Below are 13197 nucleotides of genomic sequence, written 5' to 3' on the forward strand. Positions count from 1 at the left end.
TGCAGTGCAGTTACAAGGTTGTTTCATGGCAGTTTCCACACATTCAGTGGAGTTTCAGCCCAGAATCAGCTCTGTTTCAAAGGAAAAATTTTTACTTGAGCAGGTTCGAACGACATTCTACCCCGTAAAGCATTTACGTGTACCCTTTCATTTACATTTCTCCAAAACGATAAAACCTGTCCCGATTCTACAGCAACGGTAATGTAGTCAAAACGTCTTCATTAATGATCTACCCACTCGGATGACCATTGGGCCTCACGCTGACGACTTGGCCATTATTTCCACGCATTTCAATCAAATCACGGACGTGGACTTCATCCCGGATCACTTGCACTAAGTGGAAGACTGGATTACCACCAGAAAGCCTCAACTTAAACCTAAAAAATTAAGGAGATGCAGTTTACAAGGAAGAATGAAGGCTCTACCTGATTCCTCATTTACAATGGCTCCTATAGAACCAGGCGAGGAAAAACACAATAAAATTTCTAGGAGGTATTGCGGATGAAAATATGACTCAGAGCGCAAACAACACAGCACCAATCAATTGTGCAAAAAGTGCATCTCCTGCCATAATAATGTGAAAGTTTTTGAAATGGTTATGATCCAGCCAAAACTAGCGTACGCCTATCCCGGTTAATCCCTCCAACGTCCATTCGATATTTGAGCATATCTCCTCACACAGTTCCATCAAAATCTGTGGTGGTCGTGAATACTTCCGTGACCGTATCTGATAGCCTTTTCGTTTAGCCCCCCTGAAAATTTCCTCTCTCTACTCTTGACTTTCGGACTGCAATGTTTGAACTGCATGAGACAGTTTAAGCACTTATTCACAGCTGCATGTTGTACAAATGTTTTCAGCAGTAATGGAGAAAGCCGAGCAGAGAGAAGAGGGAAGGATTCGTGGAAGATGCAGCTCGCCAGGCGAGAAAGAAATCCCTGAAGGGTCTGCCTTTTTTCTCTCAATCAGCCGGTGGCAAACATCGTCTTCCCTTCCTTCGATGCTTGGGAGACTGACGGAGAATAAGGAAGAGGGGATGGCGGGAAGGAAAGGGGAGAAGCGAGGGACAGGTAATGACCTTGAAATGTGACTCTCTCGCCTCTTGCTCGGCACTCCAGGGACATCAATTAGCTCTTTGAGAATTAAAACTGTCGATACGATTTCCGCCTATGCCGTGAGCCCTCTTGAATATACTTACTCTATGGTTGTCTTTATTTTTGCTGTTTCAGAAAAAAATGGAATTGGTGTCAGCCACAGCTGAAGATTCAAACAAACTTCGCGTTTCGTACCTTTATTTCAATTTTCCATACACACGGCAAAAATTCACTAAAAATCGAGTAGACATGAAATCTCATCAATTATCATAAACGTCCACAGCAACCTAACTAGTTTCATACCGGGCAAGGGTATAGACTAACTGCCCACCAAGTCCATAGGATTATTAACACATCGTTGTTATAATAAATTAGGCACTCAAAAAATTATAAGCACTTAATAAAACTTAAATATTGATGCATAATATGAGTACTTATTTAAGGGCCGTATTCAGAAACGGTGATTCAACTTGTAACGGCGCGCTCTGTTGACTGCTATATCCAGAAACCTCACTACTCCAAATTGGTGGGAGATATGTTGCCACATTCATTTTGGACTAGGTTGATTACGCAGACGAACGTAGAGACATAGAAATCAAGAGGAACTAAGGGAAATAATTGAATAACGAATGTCTCAACGTGAGATGTGCGAGGTCGTTCTTTTCAATGATTCCATCTTTATGATTCAAGTCATTGGGGTGATTCCAACAACTTAGTCAGTCATTTCGATCATTCAATCATTTCGATCACTCAATCATTTTGATTGATGACTTGGAATTGATTGAATCAAGGAATGAGAAGATTGAAACAATTCAACCAATGAACTCCGATGATAGACGGATAAAAACCTATCCATTGAAATGAATCGCGTGACTTTAATGAATTATGATCGAGATATTGAAGAAACTTATTTCAATAAGCGCAATATGAAAACTATAGTCAACTGCTAATTTTAAATGAATCATCTCCTGTAATAAAGTGCTAATAGCGATTCCGTATTTCAAGATACGGAGAAATATTTTTGCATAGATACATTCTTGGAGAGATTTACGAATTTTGAGGGAAAGATGTTTCATGAAAACAATCATGCACGCATTTGTAAAAGCATCTCTGAAATAAAAGAAATCCGATTTCGGATTAAGCATGCTAAATCCAATTGATCTTCTATCATTAAATTCTAATGTTGCTCACCCAACACCCAACACCGACACTCATTTTCGACGCATTGGTTGTTCCACTCTGCGACAAAAATACAAGGAACTTAGAAATCGCGTTAAATCAGCCATCAATGACAGTAAACGCCAGTTTTATTCCTCGAAGCTTTCCTCGCAGAGAGACCCGAAATTGATTTGGCGTGAGCTTCGAAATCTTGGGCTGGTTCGAAGACGGGACTCTTCTCTACCCCCAAATATAACTCTCGATCAGCTAAACTCCTACTTTTTGTCAACTACGATTAGTCATAATGATGCCCCAGCTAACTCCAGACTTGAGCGAGTTATACCATTCAGTGATAACAACTTTTACTTTAAGCACGTAACTCCTGAGACTCTGATCGAAGTATTGGAGTTCTCCAAGTCAAATGCCACTGGAGTTGACGACATTCCAGTAAAGATTATTCAACTTGCCAAATATGCCCTATTACCTTACATCCTTGAAATTTTCAACCATTCTCTCGATAATTCAGTATTTCCATCGGAGTGGAAAAAAGCACTTATTCGTCCGGTAAAGAAGACAAAAAATGCAAAATTACCTTCTGACTTCCGGCCAATCTCTATTCTGTGCGCCCTGTCGAAAATGTTGGAGAGAATTGTTTTCAAGCAAGTTACAGAGTACCTAAATAACAATAAAAAACTTGACGCTATGCAATCAGGTTGTCGGCATGGATACAGTACGCAGACGGCACTACTAAAGATAACCGATGACATTCGACTTCATATTGATAAGCGTATGGTTACAATACTAGTTCTTTTTGATTTCAGTAAAGCATTCGATCGAGTTGATCATAATCTACTAATCCATAAGATGGTGAAGCTTGGTTTCTCTTGTTCAGCTTTAAACTGGTTCTGCTCCTACCTAGGCAATAGATTTCAAGCAGTCTTAGGACCTGAAAATAACTTATCCGCATGGGCTCCAGTATCTTTCGGAGTTCCTCAAGGATCTGTCCTGGGACCTCTGCTATTTTCTATATTTGTCAATGACATTTCAATTGCGATTAAAAATTGTAAATATATGATATATGCAGATGACCTTCAAATATACATCCATACTTCGATTAAAAACATAGCTGATAGTATTAATCTAGTGAATCATGACGTGAGAGAAATCACAAAATGGGTGGGTAAAAACCACCTCATACTGAACTGTTTGAAGACGAAAGCAATAATCATCGGTAGCTCAAGGATCCTAAACAAAATAGATTATAATCACCTTCCTCCAGTTGTAGTTGGTGACCATCAAATACCGTTCAGCGACTCTGTTCGCACTCTTGGACTAACCCTCACAAAAAATTTGTCTTGGAACCAACATGTGAACGAAATCTGTAATAAAGTCAATATCACACTGTATCAACTAAAACTGCACAAGCACTTACTTCCTATATCCACCCGAAAAATGTTAATTTCTACCCTGGTATTCCCTTCCTTTGACTATTGTAGTCTTGTTTATAATGACATGCCTAAAGAGCTGGATAAAAAGTTACAAAGGCTACTTAATTCATGTGTAAGATATGTATTCAATTTAAGAAAGGATGTTCATGTATCACAGTACAGAATCAGCCTTGGTTGGCTAAATCTTTGTAATCGAAGGAAATATCTACTCGGTGCTCTTCTTTTTAAGATTTTCAGAGAGAGAATCCCTAATTATCTCCGGGAAATCTTTATGAACAGATCAGTAACCACCCATATGTCATCTCGCAAAAATGACTATTTATGTTATCCTACTCCACGTACTAATATCTACCAGAAATCATTTCTGATAACGGGATCAAAATTCTGGAATTCTCTCCCTGAGGATCTTAGACAGAGGGGCTCCATCCATGCTTTTAAAATTAAATTGTACATGGATTTACTCAGTGGAGAGCTAAAATAAACTCCCACGAAAATACAGCCTATTATGTATCATTATTATGTATTATGTACTATATTCCGTCTGCCTATGATGTCAAATTTCAATCCTTGTTACGTGTTATTTCTTTTTTATAGGTGCGTATCAAACAACTTTACTTGACATTTTTCATGAACTTTTTGCTTTGATGAGCCATTATTTTTGTAAATTGTGTTTTTTGCTCCAAGGGTTTTTTCCCAGAGCATAATAAATATCTATTCTATTCTATTCTATTCTATTGCTGTACTAAAATTTTCGAGGGTGCAAATCATAGATGTGCCAAGTGCAATTAGTAAATTTCAAGCAGAATGTTTTTCACACATTTCATCAGAAGTGACAATGAAAAATAAAAGATGAAACCAAAGTTTTGAAATATTGTTCTTTTAGGTACCACATTTTTCCCAATGAATTGCGGAAACGCAATATGTTAACATTTTGTAAATCATATTAAGGGATGAATATCACCATTACTTCCAAAAATTCATCTTAAGTAGACTTAAGCAAGCCGGAAGATAAGAGAAAAAGTCGTATGTACAGTCAGGGTAATTACGGCTTAATTATGTGTTTAAATCATCTATCGTATGTCAATTAATATTCATGAAATTACCTGATAATACAGCACGGAGATAAAAAATACATTGCGTAATGGGAAAAAAGCGATTATATGAAAGTAAACGGATGAAAACATCAATTGGGTTCACAAAGCACAACAGAAATATTTTCACACCAAGAGTAGGAACTTAGAGTCAATCACTGAATAAATAGGAAGTCTGTCCGATTAATGATTGATCCAAATACCGAAAAAAACGGAAGCCGATTTACGACAGACCACGGAGCCGTAAGTCGGGCTGATTGATGAACGACTTTACTTTGCGCAATGAATAATGAGTCATTTGAATCACTGGGTGATTAAATCATTTTGAACGAATCGATCAAGAACGACCCATCACTTGTGGCTTTGTTTGTAAACAAAATGGAAACGAGTTGTAAGTAGAATTTCGGCGTAGGAGAAGATTTTGATTTTAAAATTAATTATTGATCGGAACGTTGCATTGGAGTGAAAGAAAACCGATGTTGTGGGTCTTTCTTTAAAGATTATGGCATGCAAGAAGGTGGAGGTCGAATTTAATCAACACGACGACGCACAGTGGTCCCAAATCAAAAAAAGCTGGCCAAAAGTCATTTTTTCGACTTTTTACGAGGAAGTTTTGAATTATGTATTCGGATTCTACAGGATATGGCCTATAATATTTCGTACCTGATAGGTCTGTGTGATTATTATGTTGACCTGTGTAACCCGTCAAACATGGGCATTTTCAGCATAAAACGCCCGAGGCGTAGAAATAGCCGATTTTAGGGAAATTCAACTTAATAAATGACTATTTAAATTTCAAGGGATTAATTTGTAAATTTTAATACGGTAAGTTTGCATATTTTTGTACAATATTATAGTATTTTTTGTTCGTTTTAGAATTCATTATAACAATATTTAATTATTTATAATATTAGCTATTTTTGAGGCTATTTTTAGTCAAATGTGTCGATATGGTTTTGTGCCCCACCGTGCCCCTCGAAGATTCCTATGCTGAATCCTTAGGAAGAGTATGTACAACAAGATGGAGAAAAAAAATCTTGCCTATACTTGCCTATCTGACATCTAGAGGGTTTTAAGTTGAGCGGTGCACCGCTTCGCTGAGGGCGGCTGGCCGGCGCCCGGCGGGAAACAGTGGCATTATCGCTCAAATATTCCTGTATCGGTGGTCAAACTTGCATGGTGTATACTTAGCATAATTCTACATCCTGTACGATTACATACATCAAGTGCTTCACGCCTATCGTATGCACACTTCTTGTTTGTGCACTCACCTTCAAATATTCATGAAACCAATGAGGGCCGTTTTTCATGCTCTTAATGAGAAACATTATGAGTGATGAAAAGCGACTACTTAAGTCACTATGCGAGAACCTTACAATAACCGCAAGATGCTTTTCTTTGCAAAACTTTCCGCATATTTTTATAGAGATCCCTTACATGCCGTACAGCGTTGTCTGCACGTTATTCCGAAATAAGGTCTTGACGCTAAGAGAAATAAATGCTCCCTAATGCCAAGAATTGTTCACAGGATTATTTCAACAGCCCATAGACGTAGATAGGATTGAATTCGGAGGGAAAAATTCGTCTAAACCCACCAATGGAGCGTGCATCTTGCAAGTGCATTTTTTAATAATAATGGAATGAGGATGACGCCCTCCCTCACCAGAGCCATTGCATGGATGTGGTAAATATTTCCTACTCAGTTTTATTTAATGATTTTCTTAGTGAACAAGTGCTGTGCTCCGAACTGTGTTAATACGGCTAACTCGAGAAACTTCTCCTGTCCAGATAATTAAAGCACTTGGTTTGCCAATGTTTGGCATTCAAATTTCAGGATGCGCCGGAAAATCAGAGGCAAGTCTATATAAGGTTTTATATCTTTTATTCAATGTCAACTCATAATTTCCGGTTTATTATTGGTTAAAAATAGAAAACTTTTAGAAATCACATTCCTCGTTTCAGCCGTAAAAACACCTGTTAAATTTGAATTATGGGTGCCGCAAATTTTTTCGTACCTTGGGGTGTACAATAAAAATACAGAGAGAAAAGAATATTCATAAGCGAAGAAGAATGAATATGACGTGGAATATATGATAAGAAGATTTTGAATGAATGAAACCAAGCATGCAAAAAATATTCTGACGCGTTTTGCGCGAAGAATGTTTTCTCGAAATACCTAAGAAAGTGGAATCAAAGGTCGAGGACAGATGAGCATTTCAAAGAGACGTTCAAAAGCTGGTTGCAGAAGGAAATGAAATTCCCTCGAGAAGCATATCAATATCTCCCTCTCGCATCTAGTGAGTGCAAATGATTACCGTGTATGCACAGTCGGCGAATATATGTAGTGTATAAAAATAATCACTCATTAATCTCAATCATCATATTTTTAAAAGTGGAGTTTTAATTCAGGATTTCATTTCAGACAAGATGAAACTACGTGTAAATATGAAATTATAATCAATAAGTATGAAGAATTGGACCCGTTTCCATAATATTGAAAAATCTACGAACAAATGCTTTATGTGTATGAAATTTAATTATTATTGTGATTTGCAATTTTCACGACAGGTATCTATGAAAGACTTGTCCATAGACTTACAGTGATATTAAAATCTCTATCCTGCGGCTATGAGATAAATAAGGAAGCCTTCAGCCAGTATTGCATTGAAATAGCTGAGCTGTACATCGATTATAGTTTGCATTATATGCTGCTCATGGTACATATAGTGCTGATACATGGAACAGCAATTTCCAAAGAATCCTTTCTTACAATTGAAGTTTTAACGGAGGAAGCATTGGAGGCCAGGAACATAGACATGAGGAAATTCCGAGTGGAACATACAAGAAATTCCTCAATAATGTTAAATTATGAAGATATCTTTCGAAGGCCTCTTTAAATAACTGAATCATACATTTTAATTACATCAGGAGTTACAAAAAACGAAGTCAGCCTATCAGGTGAGGTGAACATTTGCTAATTTTAAGTGATATGCAGAGCAACAATGAGTCCGATGGGGTGACATCAGACGACTATTCTTTTAAAATTCGTTTTTTGTGATACATGAAAACGATTTTATTACAATTAGAACATTATTTTCCTCGATGTTCTTAATATCAGTCATTTTATTTCATCTAATGTGACTTATCAAATGCATGGAAGCCAAAAATGAGTAAGTGTGAGTATTTTTTTCCGATTTTTGTATCTCACCGACTATGCTGATGGTCGCGGGTTCGATCTCACCAATTTCATGTCGTTAATTCTATAATGGGTTTTAACAACAATTTGTACATATTTTGTCTTAAATTATACTATTTTAACCTCTCCATGAACACCAAGTTATCGCTAATCGCAATGACATCTGTATCGAGATTTTCTAAAAATTGTTTAAATAATAACAGCTCAAAAAAGCTAAAATGAAGAGATATCGTAAAAATAATGCCAAAATCACATTTAGACGATCAAAATCCATTAGGGACATCCAATTCTGTTGCTATTTTAGGTAAAATTACGACGTTTTTAATTTTGACCAGCTTTTTTCGATTTGGGACCACTGTGCGACGTGACGAATGTAAGCAAGGTAGATTTGTAAAATTTCTGCAAAAATGTTTTTTTTTTAATTCTTCAAATCTGAGTGGAAATTATTCATAAAATTTCTCTTTTCCATGATCTTTTAGAAATCTTCATGATAGAAATGCCTTTTCGGACTTAAAAAACCGGATATTTTATTTCCTTACGATAAAATTGTTTAATGCTCACATTGTTTATGTAAAATACTTCGTCCGTAATGAAATGATCTCAATTGATGTATCTCGACACGCAAAACCAAGCGTGTAATACGATATTTTCCTAAAATATTATCTATTTGTACACAGCAGGGAAGTTAATTTGTTCATGCCTATAGATGGGACACAGTTACCAGTAAATTTATGGCCACTTACATGAGAAGGAAATTCCCTGCATTCATCATTTAACCCTTAACCATGGCTGGCAATGTTTTCAAGAGGACGACTTTTATTGTCATTTAAGCAAATAATTGCTTTGTGATTGTGGCTGGCGAATAAAAAAACGACCCAATATTGATGTAATAATTGACAGGAAAGGGCGTACAGGAACAAGTAAAACAGACGAGTCACTCAGTTTAACACTCTCTTTATCAATCGTAAAATATCACCAACTTAATATTTTCATAGAAATTACATAGAGGCACTACATTAACTAACGTCAATAAGAAAAATTAACATTGATTAATAACACATTGAACATAGATATTACACAAAAAGTTATTGTTAGGACAAAATGCCTCAAACTTTTGTCGAAAGTGTTGAGATACATGGCCTACATTTAAATGTAAATAATTTTCTACCAGTAAAACATTAGCAGTAAAAAACACAAAAATAAATTATTTGATCCTTGAAAATATGGTAGAGTAAATTTACTCAAACATTTATGAAATAAGGTCGCAGACCCAACTGAACATTGTTATATTACAAGAATTGCCATGAGAAAAAAGGCCGTGGTTCGATTCCCGGTCCAGGGGAATTTTTTCTCATGGCAATTCTTGTATGTTTCACCGCCGTTCACGCGGCAGGGTTCGAAATATTACACATTGTTATATTATTTTCAACATAATGGGACAATTTTTCCATTTAAAAAAGCAGTAATCGAAGTAATAAGAATTATTTACCTTGATGGCTTAAGAAAGCCAATTAGATTACTAAGACCTAACACTGAGGGCTTGCAAATAAAGAAAAGTTGGATCTACTGAGTCTTTTTACATTCATTGCAAGAATGAGGCTTCTTTCCTGTGTTCCCGCATGTGTAAAAGAAGGTTTTTTTTGGAAGAATTAGAGTTTTCACATTCCTTGCATGTATAAGGCTTTACCTTTTTATGAGTACGGATATGAACGAAAAGGCTTCTCTTTTGAGAAAGAGATTGCTTATTCACGGCAGGAATGAGGATTCTCCTTTGCATGAGTCCGAGTGTGGACGACAAGGCTGCTCTTTCGAAAGAAAGACTTTTCACATTTACCGCAGGAATAATGTTTTTCCTTCGTATGAGTCCACATGTGATACACAAGGTCACACTTTCGGGAGAAAGACTTTTCACATTCATTGCATGGATAAGGTCTTTCTTTCATATGAGTCCGAATGTGGATGACAAGGCTGCTCTTTCGAGAAAAAGACTTTTCACATTCACCGCAGGAATAAGATTTCTCCTTCGTGTGAGTCCGAATGTGAAACACAAGGTCACACTTTCGGGAGAAAGACTTTTCACATTCATTGCATGGATAAGGTTTTTCCTTCGTATGAGTCCACATGTGATTGACAAGGGTGCTCTTTTGAGAGAAAGACTTATCACATTCATTGCATAAATAAGGTTTCTCATTTGTATGAGTCCGAATGTGATGGACAAGGTTGCACCTTAGAGAGAAAGACTTTTCGCATTCATTGCATGAATACGGTTTTTCCTTTGTATGACTCCGAATGTGACGGACAAGGTTGCACCTTAGAGAGAAAGACTTTTCGCATTCATTGCATGAATACGGTTTTTCCTTTGTATGACTCCGAATGTGACTGACAAGGTCATTCTTTGTAGAAAAAGACTTATCACATTCATTGCATGGATAAGGTCTTTCTTTCGTATGAGTCCGAATGTGACGGACAAGGTTGCCCTTAATAGAGAAAGACTTTCCACATTCATTGCATGGAAATGGTGTTTCCTTCGAATGAGTCCGAATGTGGATGACAAGGCTGCCCTTTGTAGAGAAAGACTTACCACATTCATTGCATGGATAAGGTTTCCCCTTCGCATGAGTCCGAATGTGACATACTAAGTTGTCCTTTCGAGAGAAAGACTTGTCACATTCATTGCACGAATAAGTTTTCTCCTTCGTATGACACCGAATGTGACGGACGAGGTCACTCTTTTGAGAGAAATACTTGTCACAATCATTGCACGAATAAGGTTTTTCCTTTGTATGAGTCCGAATGTGACGGACAAGGTCACTCTTTTGAGAGAAAGACTTTTCATATCCATGGCAGGAATAAGACTTCTTAGCTATGTTTCGACTACCTGTGCATGATTTCCCATCTAAAATGAACCTTGTCCTCGCTTGCCTCACATTTTTCTTCTGCCTAGTTCCTCCTAAGTTTTCCTTAAGAATCCTATTTCCCTTTTGCCCCATCACTTGTCTTTTACATAAAAGCTGATTTAAACTCTTGGAGGAGGTGGGCTGGCTAGAACTAACAGTCTCCTTTTTTGGAGCAAGACTTTTGAGGGGCACATCTTTTCCAATTGACAAAGTTTCTTTCTTCACCTTCTTTCCTTTCCTTGAACGTGATGCTCCAATTTTTGGTTCAAGGAGTGCAAAAAAGGCTGAGGCTCTTACAGGTGCCGGGAGCTCTAGAAAAGAATTTCACAATAAAAATAAGTAAGAGATGAAATCTGTAACTCTTTACCCTTATTTATAACAGCCGTTAGACAGATATCAAGGTAGCCTCTTTGACTGACCTTTAGGTTAGATGCTTTCAAAGCGTTAGTTTATTTTTAAGGTGGTTTCCAAATGATTCTTCACAAATTGAGTGGTACTTCTCCTCAGAGAAAATGTGGCAAGTTTGGCATGTTAACCACAAGTATCTACTCCAGAAAATAACTCAGTGTAATTTTACATCAACAGAAGTAATCATAAACTCGATTCACCAATGGCATGCATACACAAAACATTGATTTGAAAAATTATCATTATTATCAAACACAAAAACTTCCTCGAATTGCAAGGCTTAAAATATGCAAAATACAAAGTCACAGGAACAACGGAGGCCATAAGGTAATTGAAGCTCACAAACAAATCATTTCCAGCTTAATTAATCATTGGGGGAAAATAAATGGCCACAAATATATGGTTTACTATATGAAATTATCTCCAAGAACAACAATTAATAAAAAAAAAGAAATTTTTGTATTGGATAACCAACCACAACAAAAGCATTAAGTGAACACCACATTTTCTTAGGGGCGGATCGCACTATATCAGAAGAAACTTTTGTAACCACTATACCTTGCAATATTATAAAAAACATTTCAAGTACAAAGGCATGGTGTATTAATGATCTCATACATAGGTTAACATTAAGGATGGTAAGCTCCGATGCCTCATATCAAAATATCCGCGGATATTGCCCTTCATCAGATATAAAGCAATAAGAACAGACTAGTTAGATAGAATGTTAAGACAAAATGCAAAATACTACCACAATTTTAATAAAAGGCTTTCCATGCAAAGAGGAACTGCATTGGATAAACTATACAATTCGTAACTCATCAGTAGCCTTCCCCCACACTACTTCCCAACTCCATCCTAGGGCCACCTAACATCTTCCGGTTTCACTAGTGGAGCATGTATTCCAGATTGAATTGACTATAGATTAAGTCTTGTAAGCAATCACAGTAAAGCCTGATTCATGAGTGACTCTGTAAGAATGTCTATTACAATTCCTCCCTTTCAATTCTTGTCCAGAATGAATTTTCATAGCACTCAAAGTATGTAAAATGTGAATCAATGTACTAAGTGCCACTAGAGCATCTTATTGAAAAAATAAACCTAGCAGTTATACGTTATATTACCATACAAATAATTCAAACTTTTCATATCCACCCTGAATGATGGTGATGCCCTCTACTTTGCTGTACCACCTTTAAAAATTTTGGGTGAAGCTAAGTCTTAGCTAACGAGAATAAGTAAGCATAGTGTGGTCACCCTATGTCATTACTCTGCAAAAGAAAATTTTCTGCACAAAAGGTATTGATATTGGGTTTAGTCTTTTTTAACCAAATCAGATTTTCTCCAAATTTCCCTTCTTCCATGATTAACTGTTAGGCCTAGTAAAGTACAGTTGCAAAGAGCGCAAAACAGTGAATTGGATGGGTTGTGTATCAAAGCCAAATTGTACCATTAAGTCATAATTGGACTACACTATTTTCACTCATTTCAACAAATTACATGTTTATTATGTCTATGTACGCAATAATTGAAATAGGAATTGGAATCATATGCTAAGTATTCTTCACCATTAATTTATTGGGAATTGATTTCAATTAATGAGTCTCAAAGGCTAAATTGTTAGGTAAGGTATGCTGGAATTCCCATATGAATGCACATGGCTACAAATATTGGTTTATATCATTCAAGCATGGCGAAAATTTTGCTAGACATTTGCCGACCTGATTAAATTCTTCAGTAGAACTATTAACATAAACTAAAGAAAGGTTACATGGTTGAGAAATTAAGATGCAACATCCTTCAAAGGGGAGTGTCCACCAATCGGGTGTCAGAATTCAATAGAATTTTCTTGGGTTATACAGTCCGTTGGGAGCTGTCCTTGAATGAGCCCCTTTTGGGTTTTATAA

General features: G+C 36.7%; 1 protein-coding gene across 1 annotated transcript in view; it reads right to left on the bottom strand.

The window, feature by feature from the left end:
- Positions 1–229: 229 nt before the first annotated feature.
- Positions 230–13197, bottom strand: part of LOC124172184 (zinc finger protein 184-like) — a 31276-nt gene continuing 18308 nt past the window's right edge. The window contains exons 7-8 of the mRNA XM_046551602.1: positions 10731–11193; positions 230–377 (exon numbers count right to left, since the gene is read on the bottom strand). Coding sequence (XP_046407558.1) covers positions 230–377; positions 10731–11193 — 611 coding nt within the window. The remainder of the gene's footprint in view (positions 378–10730; positions 11194–13197) is intronic.

Source organism: Ischnura elegans (genome assembly GCF_921293095.1).
Source record: "Ischnura elegans chromosome 13 unlocalized genomic scaffold, ioIscEleg1.1 SUPER_13_unloc_1, whole genome shotgun sequence".
NCBI lineage: Eukaryota > Metazoa > Arthropoda > Insecta > Odonata > Coenagrionidae > Ischnura > Ischnura elegans.